This window comes from Aspergillus ruber (assembly GCF_000600275.1).
Source record: "Aspergillus ruber CBS 135680 unplaced genomic scaffold scaffold00002, whole genome shotgun sequence".
Taxonomy (NCBI): domain Eukaryota; kingdom Fungi; phylum Ascomycota; class Eurotiomycetes; order Eurotiales; family Aspergillaceae; genus Aspergillus; species Aspergillus ruber.
The window spans coordinates 207,462-227,478 of record NW_024467298.1 but is presented as its reverse complement, the minus strand read 5'-3'; the positions used below and the strand labels follow the sequence as shown (position 1 = coordinate 227,478).

General features: G+C 47.4%; 7 protein-coding genes and 1 non-coding gene across 8 annotated transcripts; 3 read left to right on the top strand and 5 right to left on the bottom strand.

The window, feature by feature from the left end:
* Positions 1-4: 4 nt before the first annotated feature.
* Positions 5-1,737, bottom strand: EURHEDRAFT_470049 (uncharacterized protein). Its single transcript, XM_040785297.1, has 2 exons — positions 978-1,737; positions 5-927 (listed from the first exon to the last, which is right to left on the bottom strand). Exons 1-2 carry the CDS (start codon positions 1,389-1,391, stop codon positions 85-87), a joined length of 1,257 nt encoding a protein of 418 aa, XP_040642532.1. The 5' UTR covers positions 1,392-1,737; the 3' UTR covers positions 5-84.
* Positions 1,738-1,966: 229 nt separating this feature from the next.
* Positions 1,967-2,038, bottom strand: EURHEDRAFT_t15. The gene has a single exon. It is a non-coding gene; the product is annotated as a tRNA-Glu (tRNA).
* A 397-nt stretch (positions 2,039-2,435) lies between these two features.
* On the top strand, positions 2,436-3,065 carry EURHEDRAFT_540484 (uncharacterized protein; the record flags this gene model as incomplete). Its single annotated transcript, XM_040787373.1, has 1 exon — positions 2,436-3,065. One exon carries the CDS (start codon positions 2,436-2,438, stop codon positions 3,063-3,065), a length of 630 nt encoding a protein of 209 aa, XP_040642531.1.
* A 506-nt stretch (positions 3,066-3,571) lies between these two features.
* EURHEDRAFT_527898 (DUF2293 domain-containing protein) lies at positions 3,572-4,769 on the bottom strand (the record flags this gene model as incomplete). Its single annotated transcript, XM_040787035.1, has 2 exons — positions 4,117-4,769; positions 3,572-4,057 (listed from the first exon to the last, which is right to left on the bottom strand). The coding sequence occupies exons 1-2, from the start codon at positions 4,477-4,479 to the stop codon at positions 3,572-3,574; spliced, it is 849 nt and encodes a 282-aa protein (XP_040642530.1). The 5' UTR covers positions 4,480-4,769.
* A 3,846-nt stretch (positions 4,770-8,615) lies between these two features.
* EURHEDRAFT_408050 (cupin domain-containing protein) lies at positions 8,616-9,501 on the top strand. The gene has a single exon (XM_040780731.1). It carries the CDS (start codon positions 8,784-8,786, stop codon positions 9,282-9,284), a length of 501 nt encoding a protein of 166 aa, XP_040642529.1. The 5' UTR covers positions 8,616-8,783; the 3' UTR covers positions 9,285-9,501.
* Positions 9,502-11,239: 1,738 nt separating this feature from the next.
* On the bottom strand, positions 11,240-12,279 carry EURHEDRAFT_373926 (uncharacterized protein; the record flags this gene model as incomplete). Its single annotated transcript, XM_040778586.1, has 2 exons — positions 11,240-11,491; positions 11,548-12,279. The coding sequence occupies 2 exons, from the start codon at positions 12,277-12,279 to the stop codon at positions 11,240-11,242; spliced, it is 984 nt and encodes a 327-aa protein (XP_040642528.1).
* Positions 12,280-13,379: 1,100 nt separating this feature from the next.
* On the bottom strand, positions 13,380-15,208 carry tpcJ (oxidoreductase tpcJ; the record flags this gene model as incomplete). Its single annotated transcript, XM_040787034.1, has 3 exons — positions 13,380-13,744; positions 13,804-15,095; positions 15,189-15,208. The coding sequence occupies 3 exons, from the start codon at positions 15,206-15,208 to the stop codon at positions 13,380-13,382; spliced, it is 1,677 nt and encodes a 558-aa protein (XP_040642527.1).
* Positions 15,209-17,269: 2,061 nt separating this feature from the next.
* On the top strand, positions 17,270-19,137 carry EURHEDRAFT_408048 (FAD-dependent oxidoreductase). The gene is made up of 2 exons (XM_040780730.1): positions 17,270-18,538; positions 18,594-19,137. Exons 1-2 carry the CDS (start codon positions 17,637-17,639, stop codon positions 18,937-18,939), a joined length of 1,248 nt encoding a protein of 415 aa, XP_040642526.1. The 5' UTR covers positions 17,270-17,636; the 3' UTR covers positions 18,940-19,137.
* The last annotated feature ends 880 nt before the right edge of the window (positions 19,138-20,017 follow it).

Here is a 20,017-nt window from a genome sequence, read left to right as displayed (position 1 = left end):
AGTGCTGCAAGGTGATACTGTTGACATAATGCATTTCAATGTCTGAAACAATCCTGTAAATGCTATGTACTATGCAAATATATACTAACCAAACATGCGATGCCACCAATTAATCTTCCAAGAACCCCCGAATCGATGATTTATGCAAACGTTCGGCCCCCGGAATCCCTCCGCATTACTATGTCTCTGTCCATTTCCCCAGGCACTCACAGGGAGGACACCAAGTCCACCCATGGCCTTTCCATCCGCAGCCTCTGATGCATCAATATATACAGGCTCTTTGATGTTATGAAACGGCACCCATGTTACGCGCCTCTGGATCGCGCCTGAGGACGAGAGCAAATCGCCAACTCCCTCGTCCGCTTCGACGGATAAGTTGACTAGCGAGTGTGTCGGGGGTAGTGTCTCTGAGAGACTGTCGAGGACGGCGTCTGTGACGACACCGGGACCGCTAATTTCCAGAACCGTGGGCTCGTCATATCGTGGTGGAATGATGGTCCACCGGTCCATGTGCTGTTTGCTATGTGCGAGCACCCGGACTATGGTCTTTCGGAGAATGGGACTGAAACGGCGCGGCGCATACATAGTATACTGAATGAATTCGTATGGCCTGCTCCAGTGCCATTTGCGCATGAATTTGGGCGCGACGTATGGTTCGTCGATTTCAACGCCTAGGATGAACGAGACATTGGGGTGGTTGTTGGTTTCTTCGGTGAAAAGCGGGTTAAGTGGTGGACATTGCTTGATGGGTCGTGCAGGGAAGGCGTCCATATCTGCGTAGAAACCACCATAGTACCATAGCACTAGGTAACGGAGAAGGTCTGCGCGTAGGACGTTGTATGGATATGCTTGGTACATAGTTGCGATTTCCGGTGCTTTCGATAGTGTATCGGCGACGAAGGAAGCAGCCCATTCATCTGTCGCGGGCTATACAGTTCAGCAAGTAAATCCGATACAAACGAGACAAAAGGACTCACTGTGTATTCCCAACCATTATTTTTGTTCTCTAGCATCTTCGAGTCTGACCCTCGATCCTTCACCTCCGGCATGATCTGCCAAATGCGATCCTTGGCACCATAATCACCCCCATTCTCCGCGAGCGCAGCGCCCTCAACCTCCTGCAGCATAGCATCTATCCTGGCTTCATATTCGAAATCCGGATCCTTCCGGAACGGCGAAGTATGCACAAACTTGGGGAATTTCTCCTCGTACAAGGGCGCGAGTTTATTAGGACTGGTGAAATCCTGTGTCCTTTTCTTCGGTAATTCAGGCTCGGGAAAGTAAATAAAAAAGATATAGCAAGCGGCGATAAAGGCTAGCACGAGGAACCGTCTCCGAAAACGAGGTTTGTATGCGTACAGGCGGGATTGATGTCGTTTTTCCGCCCACATGGTGGCGTGGCGACTATTTGCGGGATTTGACGGCGAAGGGAGACATAATTAAGAAGCAGGTGGATAGGAGTAGAGGGCGTTAGAGGATAGCCAAGATTTCTCGTATTCTTGGAGGGATATATTAAGACACGAGGGTTGAGGCTAAATGATATTCATTGGGTCTCGGCGGGTGTAATGGGGATCCGTCGGTGTTGATCAGCCGTGGTGATAGCTATGCTTCTTGAGAGATTAATAGATATGGAATTTGCCTCTTTTATCAAACTTCAGAGACCAAATTGATGTTTTATATGCCCAGAGGCTGTCCGCGACACTCCATTATGTGATTGTCGAGTGATGAAAGAGAAACCGGCCATTGCCCCTTTAGGCACGATGCCAAGAGACCATCGGCTTGGTTGCTATTTAGGAACTAGAGATATAGACTTTACCTGTTTAGGACGAGCCGTGGGGTAGTTACTTGAAGGGGAATAAAACTAGGGCCAGGCCTTAGGGCTGATTTGGTCTTTTTGTTGACATCAATAAATTATGGAGAAAACCTCGATTGTCTGGTGAAAAAAAAGTAAAATAAAATAAAAAAATTCCGGTACGGGGAATCGAACCCCGAGCTGCCGTGTGAAAGACGGCGATGTTTACCATTACACCATGCCGGAGAGAGTAACCTGCTAACTATGGGGCCTTTTCCAATGGACTAGCAGGGGCTGTTGAAGCGAAACGCAGTTCCTTTTAATGGCTCACCTGTTTGTTTCAGGCAGCAGGCTCACGGCGAATGCCTGAAACTTGAGGCAGAGTACAAAGAAATCAACAATGTAGATGGAGTATTCTCGATAGTGACAATGCCATTCAACCTCTCTCATCCTCTATTGTCTGGCTGGGGTTTTAAAAAATGCCCATGGAGAATACCAGTAACATTTCTACAATGAAGCTTCGTAGTAACATCTCAAGGTATAAATATGACCATAATTTCAGCTTCATCTCTCATCATCAACAATCTCTGTCAACCTATCTCTAACCAACCCAAAAAGGTACCACCACCTCTCCACTAACAAGATGCCAATCGCACTAGCTGACGTGGAAATGGATAACACTCCCACCGGCATTCGTCCAAACACCGTCTACATCCCCTACTCCCCCGAATACGCAGCCTCCATGAGCTCCCACAACAATACCCGCCGAACCGCTGCCAACGACTCCAACTGCTACTCACGCTGGAGCGCCTCTGGGAACCGGGCTCTGGGCCGTGTCGTCACAGGCAACGATGGCGACGACAGCTTCAGCGACTCAGAACCTGACAGCGACGGCAATGGCGACATGGAACTCGAGGAAGAGCCTGACTTTCAGTATACGATTTTCGTTGGACTGCCGCTGGGAACTCCCCGCGAGCATATCTGGATGGTCCTCAACAGGGCTCGTAATACTGTTCTGGATAAACTCACCAACTGCCAGTTTGACTCTACGGCGCTCAATGTCCAGAACGGCTCGTGGGTGCTTAGGTGTGACGCTAAGTTTAAGGCCGATACCATTACCATGACTGGTGAAGGTGATGAGATGGAATATGTACTGACTTCTCTCGAGCAGTGGCTTTATACGCTCTTGGATATGCAGGTTCAGGGTGCGGATATTAATATCCCATGGATGGCTGGACCCTGGTCCATGAACTGGCTGCTGTTCATGCTGTGAGTGTGTTCTTGATTCGTGGTCCTGGGATTTCTGTCTGATGCGCTGACAGTTGTTATATGAGTTGATCCAGGTGCGTGTTTCTCAGATTTTGTCTCGATTTTCATCCAGATTGTTCAAAGGTGAGTCGAGGAGGATTCGAATGTTGGCCCTTTCCCCAGGTCTCAAAAATTCAACGTGGTAAATCAGCGGAGGATTCGTATATTGGGCTTCTCTCCTGCGAGGAATTGTTGTTGTACGATGCTAGTTACTTGTGGAGGATTTGAGTGTTGGTAGACTGGTAAGTCATCACCCATGGTGATGGATCACGTTGGCTTTTGATTATTAAATGCACTATTATATTGAATATCTCCATATATCATTGTACTCGCGTAGATATCGCTCTTCTATGCAGTCGTAAAAAGTCGTAATCATAATGCAAGGCTGTTGAGGCCTGCTGTGTCTCTAATGTTGTATGTTGGGCATGTCATATCCAGAATCGACAAACCGTATAAAACAAGTTTCCAAACTTAGTCCTCCACCTCAATAATTTCCAAATCCATATCAGAGTCCGTCCTCCCTCGCAGAGTAAGCGGCGTCACCTCCCTCCCGCCCCCCTCCCAAGCCATCTTAATAGCCTTCACCGTCTCCCAAACTGCCTCCCTCGCCTCCCTCCGGTCAGCACCCGCATTCAGAAACTCCTCATATGGCGTATGTATATGTCTTATATGTGCTTCCACAGCCAAATCCGCCTTATGTTCATCGGACTTCATCCCTGTCCGCCCAACACGGCCAGACCCCTTCAGGAACGCATGATTGATGATGGTTTCTAGTGAGTCTGCCGGCATTAATGGGAACTGTGAGCGGAGGAGTTCTTTAAATCGCGAGGTATCTTTCGCATCGCGGGCGTGCACGGTGTTTGCGCGCGAGGAGGCGGTTGCAGCGGCGGAGTGGAGGACGGAGGAGTAAATGTCGGCGGGGACGCGGAGGCCAAGGGTTCGTTTTGCGGCATTATTCTGTTGCCATTACCACTGCCCTTTCTCATATTAAACATATAGCGGAGGAGGGAACTCACATAAACTAAATAAACCACCCTCCTCGCCTCCCTCGTCTTACTCCGACAGTGTCTCGTGACGTAGACATCGCCCTTGGGCACGAACACATAGCCTGACGGCAATGGCTCCCTTTCAAAACAATTCTGCTCAAATAGCTTATGCGAAACCGGGAGGACGCCGCGCTTGTATTTTGAGTATTTCTTCGCTTGCCGATCTTGGCTCTTGGATTGGCCTGTTGTGCTGGTTCCTAGTGCTTTGATGAGATTGTTCTTGCGTGCTTGGGCGAGGATGGAGGTGGGGGATCGAGAGGTCTTTGTGATTTTGCGGGCGTTGATGTGCTTCCTCGGGGTCCCGGGGGAGGATCTCTTCTTTGAGGGGGCCATTTCACTTCAGGGCAAGGAGTATATAGATTGGATAAGAAAAGGAAAGAGAGGAGGCGTTAGTATACACCGGATTATGCACACCTTGGGGGCGAGTGAATCATCGAGGTGGTGAGGGGATGGAATGCTGCAGGAGCTGTTGCTAAATGATGCCGGTCATGACTTGTCAAGTCTCTTGGTTATTTGTAGTTGCCCTAGGTCATTATAGAGGCGATCTCTGCTTTATTTGATTTGATATACCTGTGTTTCTTTCTAGAATGTTGCTTTGCAGTGGTTTCTGGTTTGATTACGGCTTGTAAGTTTGGTATGCGCTAGTACGATGATTAACTACGGCATTAGGCATAACTTAGGTAGTTAACGTAATTCACAAGCGAGTGGGCCACACAAGCGAGTGGGCCACCAACTCCCCATATATAGTATGTAAATGCATTTATTTCAACCAAACGCCATATAATTAACAAAACAAGCTAGCTAGGTCTGTCTGGACATGCATTTCTCTTATGTCCTTCATTTCCACAGATACCGCACTTCGGTAAAGCCCTCGTACGCGGCTGTAAAGGTGGTGAAGGCTGTCTTGGCCAGGGGGGTGCTGGAGCTATTGGGACCTCAATCGGGGTCTCAATTAGCTCAACAGCCTCCTGAGCTAAAAGGCCACCTTCATGGGGTATCTGCCTTTTAGACCGTGTACGCTTTTGCTTCTGTTTCTCATTTGCAGCCCGTAATTCACTTACTTCTTTCTCAAGAATAGCAGCTGATTGCATACCGATTTGGCACGCTTTAAGAATCTGATTTATCGCGGTATTAAGTGGACTTGGTGGGCTTCTTGATCTCATACGGAGCAATGCTTTGATTGATGAGGATTGCTTTTGTAATTGCTTATAGTTCAAAGGCGTTTTTGGCTCCCAATCACTATCCCGGCTTCCAGGGGGGGTTGGCGTACGAAGCTGAATGTTGAGCTTTGAAAGCACCCGATCAGGGTCAAAAGGCACTAAGCCAGTTGCCGTGAAGCTATTTTTGATGGTGTTGGGTTTGAAAGCTTCAATTCGTGCGTGTGGGTAGGCCTCAAGGAAGTCTAATTTGTCGATATGGTTGATCCCAAGACGCATTTTGGTTTCAACAAGCTGACCATATGATCGCTTTAACACTGCAAAACAACCAATATCAAGTGGCTGTAAAAGATGTGATGAATGTGCTGGCATACAAATTGGGATAATATCATTTTGATCGCAAATTTCGTCGAATTTTGGTGTCAAATGACTACCATGGCCATCAAGGATCAAAAGCCGATACCTCCCTTTTGTACGAGTGATTGTTGATGGAATGAAAATTTTTTGGAGCCACTGAAGCCCGATTTCATCAGAAGTCCATCCATTTGGGCTAACTTCAAAGAGCCAATCACCTGGTACATTGTCAAACCAACCCTCAATAAAGACCTTGCCTTTGAAAATGATGCATGGAGGCAAGGCCCAGCCTGACGCGCTTATTGCCTCAATTGCAGTGGCCCATTCACGATTTCCAGGTTGTAAAAGGGGTCGCCGACCATAGTATTCAGACCTTGTAATCACTTTTGCAGTTGCAGTTAAGCCCATTGCAAAGCCAGTCTCATCGAAGTTGTAGATATCATCAGGGTCAATGCCATATTGAAGTATTGTATGTTGCACACAATTAAACCACTCTTGAATGATTTTTGGGTCTTCACACTTTGCACGCTCGTAATTATAGCGCCTTGAGAATCGGGTTGAAAGCTCAGAATGCCTTTTCGCGCCTTGAGAATCGGGTTGAAAGCTCAGAATGCCTTTTCACAAAGTTTGTAACCCAATTCTTGCCAACTGTTTGAACTGGGGTAGATCCACGAGCCGCGAGTAAAAGATTGGCCATTTCTTGTACAGCAGTAGGCCGAGGCGCTGCTCCGCGGGAATCCATTGAGAGAATCCATTTTACAAGTGATTCCTCTTCTGTTTGAGACAATCTATGGTTATTGGCGCGTGATTCAGGGCGAAAGACGTCACCAGCAAGGCGGCGTTGTAAAGTAGAGCGAGGCACTTGAAAGTGGTGTGCTGCTTCGCGAATAGAGCTAACTTCTTGATTCTTAATAGCCTGAATAGCTAATAAGATCCTACCCTCCTGCTCTAGTGAATACCGAGAGCTTTGAGAGCGAATTGGTGGCATGGTGGGTGGTTGAAGAAGGAAGGGTATATAAAACCGACGTGTTTCGCGTTTGGTGGCCCACTCGCTTGTGTGGCCCACTCGCTTGTGAATTACGTTATGTCAGGCATATATTTCAGGCAGTCAGGCACCAATAGGGTTCAGCTTATTATTATTATTTATTCAAGTTTATTGTCCATACCGAGCCCTAGAGGTATAACAGACCATGGTTCGTGGACTCAAGGCGAGCAGCTATTCTACAGCCTCTTGTTCCCATAGGTTCCTGTGGCAGCAGCCCCCCCTCTATAATCTTTCTAATCCTTTTTCCTCGCCCCAAGCCGCCTGTAAGCGCAGGGCTTTCGAGCACGGTGCTCTCTTTGTGTTTCGGAGCAAGATGGGTGTGGCCTAGGCTAACTCAGCTTAGGCTACCCTCCCTGCTACCCCTCCGTTTTTCTAACTGTCTCCTCCAATGCTTCCGGTCCCCATTCGCCTCCTCTTCAGGCCCTTTCCGTCATTCGTTGTAGGTGCGCCCGGGGTAGAGCTGGCTAGGAATTGCAGCAATGCCCCCGTAGCTTTGGACTTTCCTAGAAGTCGTCCTTGTGGGTATTCTTCTGCAGTAGTGGGTCTCATGACTCCGTCTGTTTCTAGGTCTTTGTTTCGTTGGTGTCGCCATTTCCGACATTCAAGGAGAAGATGGTGTCTTGTCTCCCTTGATATACCGCATCCTTCACAGATTGCATCCTCCTGGACCCGGATCCAATGTAGGTATGCTCCTATAGCTGCATGTCCTGACTTCAGTTGAAAATAGCGGCTTGCTAGGTGCTTGGGAGCCATTGCAGCTGCCAGTCCTTCTGTGGCCTGTATATTCGTTGACTTTGTTGGGATCGCTGTCCGAGCTCCTTAGTGAGCCATCTTTGCCTTTGTTTTGTAATGGCTTCTATTCGGGCTCTGCAAGCAAAGGCCAGAGAAATCTCTCTTGGGCCTTTTCCTGGAGGCTTATTGGCTGCCCGCTTTGCTGCCGGGTTCAGCTTAATTGGAGGGGGTATTTTTCACTTTAGTCATAAACCAAGTATAACTGTACGATCATAAGGTATGGAAAACAGGGTTTCCCGTCCTCTCATCTGTACTTAGGCTACATGTTGAGCGCGGTCAATCGTCATTTTTGCCCTTTTCTCATTGCCGCTCTAAGGGTGATGCATGACTACAACATCTTCGCAGTCCTTGAGGGGTGGGTGCTGTGACGGTCTCGAACAATATGAGTCTACTGGTAGACTATCTAACGAAATGCTAACATGATGAAGGAAGGAAAAGAAGCTGGGCCTCCCAGCGCTGAGCTATATAGTGTGTGCGAAGGGGTTCCTGTCCTATATCCAAACAGGCCAAAGTGGTCAAACATAACATGCCGCTGGAGAGCGCCCGCGCTCCGTTACAGGTACAAGGAGCGGACTAGCTCTTTGTTCTCGGGGTTTGTAATTGTCGAGGGAAGTGGTGAATCTTCGGGAAACACTGGGACTGTAAATGATTAGCACTAGATATGCACGGTGATGGTGTCCCTGATATTTGACAACTTTGTAATACGGGAAGCCAGTTGGTCTTCCTTCTGTCTTCCTCATCAAACTCAATTTTGGCGAGAACCAGCGAGGTTAAAGACAAGTGTGGAGTTTGGATGTAAGGTGTTGTGATAGTTATATGCTGCCTAGTTTGGTAAATATGTTATTCATGTTACATTGTTGGAGTATAAAGCCCTAACTTGATAATCGCTATAGCACAAAAATTTTATCTATACGTTTCATATGTGATTGGTAATATTCAAGCTAAGATAATCAATTCCTCAAAATGTGCTATTAACATTCAAAGAAATGATATGCTATACTCAAGACGGCATGGCTCACATGATTGAGGTATAGGTGAAGTCTCCTGACTCGTTAGTTATTTAGGGATTCGTACATACTGCCCACTATTTATAATTGTTTTGAGCAAGACCCACAATTATCCACGCATTCAGATTGTATCCTGACGATGAAGTCCACAAGCTGACACCGTTAACTCCTATCTCCGACATATACTTCCATCTCTTCTAAACCCGGCAAGTTCCCATAGAATACCAAAGAACAGTCCCTCCATGCTCTATTATATCTGCAATTCATTCTCGCAGCTCAGAAATGTCTACCCTCCAACCCCCTCGCCACCCCGACACCAACCTAGTCATAACGGGCCACAACACCAATGGCACCACAACAATCCTTTCAAAAACTCAACCCGAGTCGCACCCCGTCGGCGACGGCACACACATAAACCCCCTCTTCTCTAGCTCTACCTTCCCAGCCGACATATCCCAGACCATAATATCTCCGCCCGACTTGGATGACGGAAACAAAGGCTCCTTCTTTACAACCTACGACATCCCACCGAGCTACACTGGGCCGCAACATCGCAGCGTCACTATCGATCATGTTATTGTGACTAAGGGCAGAGTTGTGCTTACGTTGGGGGATGGGGCGAGGGTGGAGCTTAAGGAGGGGGATACAGTTGTGCAGAGGGGAACAATGCATGCTTGGAGTAATGAGAGTGGGGAGTGGGCGAGGTTGGTTTCGGTTTTGATGCCGGCGAGGCCAATTTCTATAGGGAGTGGAGAGGAGTTGGGGGCTGTTTGGCCGTTTTGAAGGGTGGGTTGGGTATTGTGATGGAGATTATTGGGGGTTGGTGGGAATCTCATTAACGAGCAAGTATATGAATGAGCTCGGGCTCAGAGCAAATGCGCGAGTCAATACACAAATGTTCATTAAGTACTGGGAGTCAGTAGATATGAGACCGCTATTCTTCTGCGCAAGTCGATCACTTGTGATTAGGGATAAATCATATAAAAGTGACTCTTTAAATATGGGACCAAACTAGTATATGTTTTTGGTCCTGACCATATAATCAGGGGTTATGAATGGGAGATAAGTGTAATCCGGTAATATGTGAATCTCCCTTCCTCCTGGACCCTTTCAGGATTATCTGCTTTAACTGGCCAAGGTGGTTTACCGACTGGCCCGTCTTCAACGGCAACAACTCACGCGCAATGTTGCAGTGACGCATTCAATTATACGATTGGTCTTCGAGACAGGCCAAAGATTTCAGCTCTGGAAATTACAAATGTGATATAGACCTGAAGAGCAGCAGTACCAATAGGTGCTTAATATATTATACTAGCCTTATAAATATCTTGAGACTCGTACTGATTGGATGGCATAAAATAGACCTGGTAGAAACTAGCAAGAGAGACATGCGATTGATCCAAACAGACGCAATAAACAGTCTACAGACCGACGCATTTCCTGCATGTATGTAACGGCCAGAATTATCAACTACATAACTGAGTTGTTTCCGTTCCGATAGTTAGAGAGTCAAATGAATATTAAGGCTCGACAGCATCATTCCCGAGTTTCACCTACTTTCAGGACAACATCATTGCTTTCTTCCCAATTTGAACAGAATGGTGGCATCGGGTACTGCGTCAACCTTGTCTATTAATTGTGATGCCATTTGCTGGGCCAATTCTGCACTAGTGGCTCTCCTACTGCGCATTCATACCACAGGAGCCAGGAAATGCATCGATTTCTTGAACCAAAGCAGCATATTTTGGGCTAGCTCCGGCTTGGCGTCAACACTGTATTGCTTTCTCAAGACATCCTGGAGTTCACGCTTGGCACAAGCTTCTTGTACCACTTCGGTCAGTCGCAGACTATATCCAACCTGTTTTGTGAAGTCGATAATGATGCCATCAAAGCTGGAAAACGACTCCAAGTCAATGTCATCCTATTGGAGATATCTGCCTGGTCCTATTCATAGATACAGGTTAGTCTCAGTCTCAGTCTCAGCAAAAAAGTAAAGTAGCCAGTGCACAGCTAAAGAAAACTCTCTCGTAGAATAAATGGCCTGTGGCACATACTCAGCAGACCAATTAGGTCGGTAACAATCGTCACAATATCTTCTTCCCGAATCGCCATTGCGAGGAGTTGAATATGCACTAAATCGTAGCGGCCAAGGTGCTCCTCTGGGAATGGCTTTGTCACATCGTGAGTTTAGTACTTTATATGATCGTGATCCGCAGGGAGCATGGCTGCAGACAGGTCAAAGCCGTGGAACGAGCGCGGCTACCTGGTCGGTACATCTCCTAGTAAAGCAGCGATCTATTCCAATCATATTCTAGAGCCAGAAAAAGGAAAATATCGAGATTGCTTAGAATATGTTGATGTGACAGGATTGAAAGCAGTACCCTGTCCCTGTGGCATCGTCCGCTACATTCAATAGGTCCTTCTTATTGATAGAGGGGTGGAGAAGTTGGTCGTTGGTGATCTGGAGGACGACGTGTTGTGTGTTCAGACTGAAGGAACAGCATTGTAAAAAATGCTGGTCAAATTTGAATTTTAGGAAGCGTCGAATTTGGATTACTCACAAGTTTATATAGAGCCCACGTTGAGGAGTAGATGCATGATACAATAAGGAGAGGATTACCAGCCCTGAATGCATTGGTAACCTTCAACACGATAACTATATGCAAGATATCTCTAATTCTGCTATGTTATATAATAAAAGACCCAGGGAATAATAATCCATATTCCACACCCTAGCTCTACAGCCCCGCAAGTAGGACTGCCATGAGAGTAACCACGCCTGCACCGAGCAGACTAGGTCTGGTTTGGAATGCCGCGCCCTCTTCACCACCTTCATAGTCCTCTGCAGGCCTGTCCTTGACGATCTTAAGGCATGTCATCTGGGAAGTGGTCTCGTCCACCAGATTGTTGTCTCCGTTCCCGGAGAATACGGTCAGCACGGGGGTGATTTTGTAGACCTGCTGCGTATATGCGGCTTCTGTATCGTTTCCCTGTTGATTGAGAAGTCAGTAATTATCCTTGGAGGGAAGCAGGGAAGGTAGCATACGTAAGCGGTATCCTCTGCAATCTCCGACAAGTTATCCGACTTGGACACAACGGGCCAACAGTCTGACGAGGAGTTCTGCGAGCCGCTAATTGTCTGCAGATTTGCGAGCGGAGTAGCGGTCAAGTTTCCCAGCGTGCTACTTCCAAGCCAGCTAGCGCTGCATTCATCGAACGAGCTGTTGTTCAACTCATCCTCCAACTGTGCGCAACCGTCGCCATCCGCATCGTTGATAATGTCGCGCGCCCGCTCCGTAAGCCTGTCAATGCACGCTTGATCAATAATCTCCGAGCATGTCCCGCTAGCAGCAGCGGTATCGGTAACATTCTGAGCTTCTCCGTTGTCGTCTCTCGGGCCCGCTAGCTCTGTCGGGTACCGAAATGTCTTGGCGGGTGGATTGTTGAAGAAGACAGCGCAGCCAGCCAGGTCATTTACTTCTAGATCCGACGGGATGCCGAGGTAGTAGACTGATTTGAACTCACGGGCATTCTCAGAGGCCTCTCCCTCTTCAACGGTGAGATTGACGCCCTTAACTAGGGACAGGCCTTCGAGCGACGACGGGACGTCTGGAATAGGAGCAGTGCCAATACCTAAGAAGGTGTCTTCGGAAACAGTGCAGCGGTCTTCAGTGCTCTCAATGGGACATGAGACTGCCTTGCAACCGACGAGGTCGGAATCCTGGGCAAGAGTAGAAGAGAGAACCAGAGAAAGGAGGGTAAGGGTGCGGTATGCCATAATGCTGAACTGCTCTGTTAAATTCGATTGACTGGGAAAGGAATGAAGAAGTTATTGAGGCCCATCTTACTTTTAATACACGCCCTAATGACAGAGCCTCCTCCATTGTTTGTAGCGGAAATCCTTGGCATTAGGCGGATGCAGGGCTTAGCCTTGGCAATCGGAACCCCGGATCGGATAGAACCGCAATGAATGGCCAAAGTATTTTGGATGTGGCACAGGCACTGCCATGTCAGGGATCCGTTGCCCGTATTGACAGCGCACATGACCTACGAGCCACTTAATTATTAGGGCATAAGTCAGCATGTTTCAGATATGCCCAATGATGCAGGAGCGGTCCTTTATTTGGCAGGTGTAAGCCTGAAGATAAAGACGTCATACATCGTGCATAACTATACGGGTTACTCCAATGGGATAAGGGACGAGCTTCATGTGGTCGTAGTAGCAACGTTATGGATTGGAGCCAGGTCTGTGATGACAGGGTCATCCTCGCTTGGGCCTGCCAGTAGTTGGTAAATCCGAATACGATGTTGCGCCTTCTCGTATTTGTGCCTTGAATACATGAAATCCCTCTATTTGGGCTTACCCGGGTTCCTCGAGGCGCCAAATATAGATAGAGAAAACACTCACTAGAAGTAAGTGTTTGCAAATCAACTCGGGTTACCCATGCCGAATATCGTATTCCGTGGCGTAGTGTACGGTTTTGATCTGTCTTATCCCTGATTGGCGAGCATCATGCTATGCAGAGGAAATAGTCTCATTTTGTTGATCTAACATCTATATTGATGCTGGGTACTGTATGTCTCATCTTTCAGTGGATATTTTTATTTGGCACATCCAGCAGCAATCCTGATGTGGGTCTCAAGCTCTGTTTTTTGCTATTACCTAGATAGTAGGAGATATTGGAGACTCCCGAACAGATCAAACTTGGACATTGATATATATCGGGGGCATGAAGTAAAGCCTAGACGAACCAGGAAAATAAATGAAAGACATCATTCCAACGACAACAAACTATAATACATTTGAAGTAAAGTGATACCTAAAAATCGCTATAAATACAACAAAATTATAAGTCAGAAGAAAAAGGGATACCAGAATCATATCCCCGACTCATACGGCCCATTCCTCCCTGTATACCGTACTCCAAAAGGATTAGCCTTCCCATACTCATCCCAAGCCTTGCAAGTCTTGTCCAGAACACCTCGATCCAAGGTCCGTTCAATCTCATTTGGTCGTTCGATAACCTGCTGCGCGAACCCTTGTGACTGGTGAAACCCGATGTGACAATGCAGCAGCCAGACGCCTGGGTTATTTGCCACAAAGCCCATTACCAGATACCCGCCTCTACCTTCCTCTGAAGGTAACGTGGCGGTATCTCGGCGGGGTGGGTTGTTTGTATTCAGGGATACATTCGTGGGTGAGTATGTCCCGAGGCCTTGGGCTAGGATTAGGAAGTCATGGCCTGGATTGCGTTAGTTAGAGTTAGGGTTGCAGTTTACTGGGAAAGAGAAGGGTACATACCATGAAGATGAATCGGGTGCGGCGCCCTGAAAAATGTCTGGACGACCAAGATTACGAATTGATCTGGTGTACTGACTTGCACTGCTGTTTTATCGGTCATCAAATCGGTATTGCTCTTGCCCGGTACAAGTTGCTGCAGCGTTGGGCTGGACCAGGAGTTATTGAAATAATCCCCTCCCAGTGTCCAGAGGTACAGTGGGACATCACCGACTTTATTGTAGCTAACCTCTGAGTGAACGGTTTTGGCAGTGCTACTGATTTGTGCATTGAGACCAACCCAGGGAACCAGCTGCGAAGCAGGGAAATCCTCACATCTGGAGTCGAGGTTGTCAAACGGGATTGACGTTGGGTCAGTGCTATTTTTCGCTCCCTGATATTGCAGGATGCCCCTGATATTATCACCGGCTGTGTTGTTGCTGCAGATTGACTGTGGCACCGCGCGCATCCAGTAATTATCAGCGAGTTGGTCTGCTGTGACTATGATATCGTAGCGCTGGCCCATATCAATAGGCACGGCGTTGGTTTCGAACGGTACAATGGGCACAAAGTCACTAGTGATGACTGTAACATTATGCTGGTCGATGGAGAACCGGAAGTGCGTGTGCACTGCGGCGTTTATCAAGCGGATTCGATATCTCTTCCCCGGAGCGAGAGTCGTCTTGTACCGCTCCCCAACCGTCGTGCCATTCTCTACCCACACATTTTTCCCGTTCAACAGACCCCCCTGCATTTGGGCAGGCAGGAACACCTCTAGCTGAGTTTGATACATTTCGTCGACGGTTTGATGAGACCAGTCGCTGAGGATTAAGGGGCCTAAGTCTTCATCATACTCCGCTGTGGTAGGACCATGAATAACCATTGCTCCAAACACTCCTTCCCATGCTTGCAATGCGAAGTGCGAGTGGTACCAACTGGTGCCGTACTGTGTCGCTTTCCAGACATAGGTGTAGCTTTCACCGGGGGCGACGGGACACTGCGTCAGCGACGGGACGCCATCCATCTGATTAGTGAAAAACTGCCGTATACCATGAAAGTGTATTCCTGTGCCGTTATTTTGCATGCGGTTCGTAACATGGACTTTGACGATGTCGCCCCAGTTGGCTTCGATTGTTGGACCGGGGAATTGGCCATTAACCAGAAGCACGGGTCGTTCGATGCCATCTGGGGCAGCGGTTGTATTTATGATGTCAAAATGGTACTCTCTCACGACGCCAGTGTTTGGGGAGGAATCGTAGTAATTGGTGTTAATGTCGTACTTTTCGAATTGTGTTTGGTTGATTGGTTGTTTGGAGCTTCGGTTCCATAGAGAAGGGTCGTGTCCAATGGCACGTCCGAAAGCAATTGGAGCCAAGAGCCCCAGAATAAGAAACTTCATAATGATCCACCGTAGCATTGTGAGATCCATTGTATTTGGTATAACTCCACTGGCATGTCGACGGACTCTTCTTATATAGACCTTTTCTGACGGCAGCTCTGCGACCGCTTGACTACAACGCTGAGCCTCAAGCTGTTCGTAAATCTGTCATCGCATTGTATTGGGTTTATTACTCTTCTTGGTATTGCTATGTTTATCCCCTTTTCACCGACAGGGCCTCGGTTTGCATCTCACGTGCACACTAGACACGAAGCGGCTTAGCGAATCAACAAGGCAATAAGTCGGTATATCTTTCTAAGTTTAGTAACGATCTTGTCCTGCATATGCATTATCCTTGCATAAGTATTATGCCAGATCTCATGGGAATACAGGTCGTGTGAGTCAACAAGGACAGAGTATTCGGGCCTAAGACGAGGAACAGCCTCCATCGGAAGGGTCTGGAGATAGTCATAGGTCAACGGGCGAAATTACCTTTTAGGCAGATTCGTTGCAGATCTGTATTGGCTAAGCTTCGCATATCTTTGCTGTTTTGCTCGTATCTGCATAAACCCATGGCTGAGCTGTCAGCCCTAAACAAACCACTAACAGAAGCAATTGCTGACTCATCTCTGTTCTGGCTTGAATTGCAATTCTGGTCGATTAATTTTTCTTTACATGGTAGCTATATTCTAAGAGTATCTGCAAATTGTAATTGATTGGTTGCTATTAATTATGGGACTTGCTGTGCATGGACATGCATATAATAATGCAATATTGTATTCAGCCTTGGCTCCTTTGCCAACGCCACCTTCGCTTCCTTCGTGATTCCTCGCCCCAGGCCTTTAGGGTGAAACAAAAAAAAAATGCCTCGACACCTTTAGTTATATTAGGTCAAATTATAGCCTGTTTGTTGAGGCCAGCCGCGATGCCCGCTTTGTCCGCTCATCTTCCCTGTCAAAAATGTCAAAAAAGGCACATCTCATGACCCAACGACGTACTCATCGGACTCACTTGTTAGGAACACGCTGGTTTAACATAGCAATTACAATGTATCGAGGGTATCCTGGCCTGGTAGCATGGATGATCCGGGGAAAGACACGTGGAGACCTGACAAGCTTCTAAGATTGATTAGTCTGTCAGATAAGGCACCAACTCAGGTGACAGGGATACCCCCATAGAAATCGGGCTTCCCAAGGCGCATGATTCTGTGAATAGTGCTAGCCATCTGTTTCATGTTACAGTACATAGGGTCCAGTTGCGCTATTATCAGCTTAAACATGGTATGAATCCCTATAATGATATAATATATCGACAGGGATCCGGGTACTGTCAATTGGTTGGATCTCTTATTATAGACTGAGAATGGTATTGCCTATTACGTGCCTATTATGATCTTCTTTACATAGGCATGCGTATGCAGCCCTGCCTAGACTATATCATATCCAATGTTGCGTACTGCCCTTCTGTAGTGTCACCCTATTCAGGTCATTAGAGCGCAGTGTTGCGTAGCAAATCTATGGCCAGTGACCGAGGCCATGGCTATGGTGCCCGCTTACCCAGATATACTAGCCAACAGAATTGAGATCGTATAGTTCAGAAAATTGGGGTCCAACTAGCCCGCTTTCAAATCCAACTATCTATGTCGGTATTGCTAACCCCGCCAAGTGACCGGAAGAGGTATCCATTGTTGCCACTGAAGTTATTAATTATTTCCCATGATTGCCCTGATATAGAAATCCATCCGTTTCGTGGAGTAAGAGAGCTCAGCTGCGTCTAGAGTCAGCTTATACATGAGGTACGTATCATTCCAACTGGCAGCCTATAGGCCATTTCGGATACTCGGATCAGACTGTCCCAACGAATAGTCATTTTGCTAGATATTCCAAAATGATGTTGGTCACATATGTTGGAAAGAGTATGATGTGGTATTTGTAATATGGAACCAAAGAAGTACTTTCGCTGAGCTGGCGATGTCACAGATCGGATTGGATGTAAGAAATAGAATTATCAAGATCGTGCCACGAGATCAATATAGTGCCTTTTATCCATTTCACAAATCAAGGACTATTCTGTGACTCGCTCACGCATATATGTCTCAGATATCAACATCAATAAGCAAACGTCTAGGATCACTGGTTGATACGAGGCTTCCGAGCTCTGCTTCGGGGCCGAGCTCGGAACACCGAGTCCGAGATCTAGTACAGAATACGAGGCCAAGCTGGAGGAATATTCCCATTCTAGCAACGATGAACTTGTATATTTTAGAAGTCCGCCCGGGCTTGACAAAAGTATGGTCTTCGCCGACAGAACAGCGAATCGGTTTTTCGGGGATGAGATGTTGGGCGCAGAGGTTGAGGCCGAGAGCGATGGCTATAAATATGGCCTAGTGACATCGCCATGGGAGGAAACAATCGAGTGATAATTATCTCTTTCTTTTTATCTCATATGCTTCATCATCAATTTACATACAACACCAAATATGGCCCTCCAAATTGCTATAATCGGCTCCGGCCTCGCCGGTCTAGCAGCAGCACGTATCCTCCGCGTGCACCACGAAGTCACCGTCTACGAACGCAGTGGCCCCGACACAGCGACCGGTGGACAGGGAATCTGCCTGTTCCCCAACGGCATCAAGATTCTCCAAGCCATGGGCTTCGATCGCGACCGTGCCGGTGCCGTGTCATGCCACGGATACCGAACCTTTGACAAGGACGGCAACCTGGTGAAGGACTTCCCGGTTGACTTCAAGGGGAAGTATGGAGCAGATACAATGGCCATGAAGCGGTCAGACTTTCGGGATGAGCTCCTGCGACTTGCCACTGCGCCTTCGGAGGATTTGGGTATTCAGGGGAGTCCGGCAAAGATGGTGTGTGATACTTCGGTTGTGGATGTTGATCCTGATGAGGGTCTTGTTTTTTTCAAGAATGGCTCGAGTGTTCAGGCGGATGTAGTCGTTGGTGTGTTACTCACTAATTGGTATGACCGCAAAACGGCTGACGGGAAGATAGTTGCCAACGGCGTGCACTCGCGTCTCCGTCATCGCATTGTCAGCTCAAGCTGCCAACCAAAGAAAAACGGCATGACCTGCTACCGCGTCGCCATCTCTGCCGAATCTGTCAAAGAGGCACTGGGTTATCTTCCCGAATGGTGGGATCCGCGCACAGCAGACAGCCGGATCTCTACCCTGATAGCCGGCGATGGAAGTAAACGTATGGTTGCCGCATATCCTCTGCGCCATTACGATTACATGAACTTCTCTTGCCTGTTTCCCACTCGTCAGGACAAAGGCCATGTCTTGGATTCATGGTTCGCGGATGGTGATCGACAGGAGATGGTTGACACATTTAACGACTTTAGCTACCCTCTTCGCAAGATTCTCGAGTAAATGCTCCTACCCCCGTGTACAAGTATAACTTATAACAGTGATTGCTTCCAGTATCGCAACCGAGGTGAAAGTATGGGAACTCCAAGACCTCGACTCCCTTCCTCACTGGAACAAAGGACGTGCAATCCTCATCGGCGATGCCGCCCACGCAATGACCCCAATGCAGGGTCAAGGCTCGAACATGGCTATCGAAGACGCTGATAGTTTCCATCTTCTGCGTCCTGGTATTTCTCGTGATGAGGTCAAGGAGGTTCTCAAGCAAATAGACGGAATTCGTCGGCCGCGTACAGCAAGGGTTCTGAGGGATACTCGCGCTATGGCTAAGGGTATTAGCATGGATGAGATGATTGCGAATTTGGACTTTAATTGTGGGTATAACGGGGTGTTTGAGGGCTGAGGGGGGTTTAGTGAGCTGTTATCTGATCCAATCTACGGATAAATGATGTTTGAAGCCCTTCGCCTGAGTTCCGCTTTGTTTTAATATAGCGATATTGAGTAAATAGCTATGGTTTGTCAACCAAGACAGAAGTAAATGCCTCCTTGGTGCTGTAGGACTTGCTTCGAGTTTATATTATGATATGCTTTCATCTTCTGCTACCATACAGCTATATATGGTTTTCAACAGAAAACCATAATCATACCACTAGGCCACAAAAAGTTCGTTTTTTTGAGAGAAAAAAAGACATGTCTTGTTCTTTCTTTTCTTCTCGGAATACCATATCTCACTTAGCCCAATGTTGATCTTCCCCAACAGATTGGAAAATTAAGGAAATCTCCTCGAATGTACCTATTGCATCTTCTACCTTCACAAGCGACAATCAATAATGACCTCTATGCATCCATACGTTTATACCGCCGCTCACCAGAACGCTCCCCGCGGCCCAGGTTCATCTGGCTATGTCATCTGGCCAGGCAATAGCCATAAGGACAGTGAAGTGAGGACGGATACGTACTTCTTCGCAAATGCATTGGAACCTGTGGGCAATGCGTCCGGATATCTGCCCTTAGTGTAATTCGGGGGTCTTAAAGGTACTAAACCTCGGCCACTACCGAAGGGAATTGTGGATTCAATTTATCTAACAGCTTATCTTATAGAACAACCTCACTGGAGGCTGATGAGCACGAATTCGCATGGCACGATTTTCATTGATTAACTATGAATACTTGAGCTCGCGGGCTGGTCGTACGTCAAGTGTCCCATCTTATGTCATAAGTTCTCAGCTATGACAATGATTATATCAATCAACTGACTCCAACATGTTCATGACAATCTATAAGTCATGCATTGAATGCCCCCTATCCGCCCTATCCCTGGCATGCCAGGTATTTCTTTTTTGCTAACAGGCGTGGGCAGCATCGTAATTGCCGATGAAACGAGAGTCAATCACCATAATTTGCTAAAGAAGCGAAGACAAAGAAATGGAAAGTGGCTGTTGGGAGAGTGGACTTTTAGTTTGACCATACTATCAACGAAT

Excerpts from the sequence above, each read along its gene's own strand:
- EURHEDRAFT_470049 (XM_040785297.1), bottom strand. The coding sequence starts at position 1,391 with ATGTGGGCGGAAAAACGACATCAATCCCGCCTGTACGCATACAAACCT. Across the intron at positions 928-977 it reads ATAATGGTTGGGAATACACA|CCCGCGACAGATGAATGGGC; the intron begins GTGAGTCCTTTT and ends TGAACTGTATAG.
- EURHEDRAFT_408050 (XM_040780731.1), top strand. The coding sequence starts at position 8,784 with ATGTCTACCCTCCAACCCCCTCGCCACCCCGACACCAACCTAGTCATA.
- EURHEDRAFT_408048 (XM_040780730.1), top strand. The coding sequence starts at position 17,637 with ATGGCCCTCCAAATTGCTATAATCGGCTCCGGCCTCGCCGGTCTAGCA. Across the intron at positions 18,539-18,593 it reads CCTCTTCGCAAGATTCTCGA|TATCGCAACCGAGGTGAAAG; the intron begins GTAAATGCTCCT and ends GATTGCTTCCAG.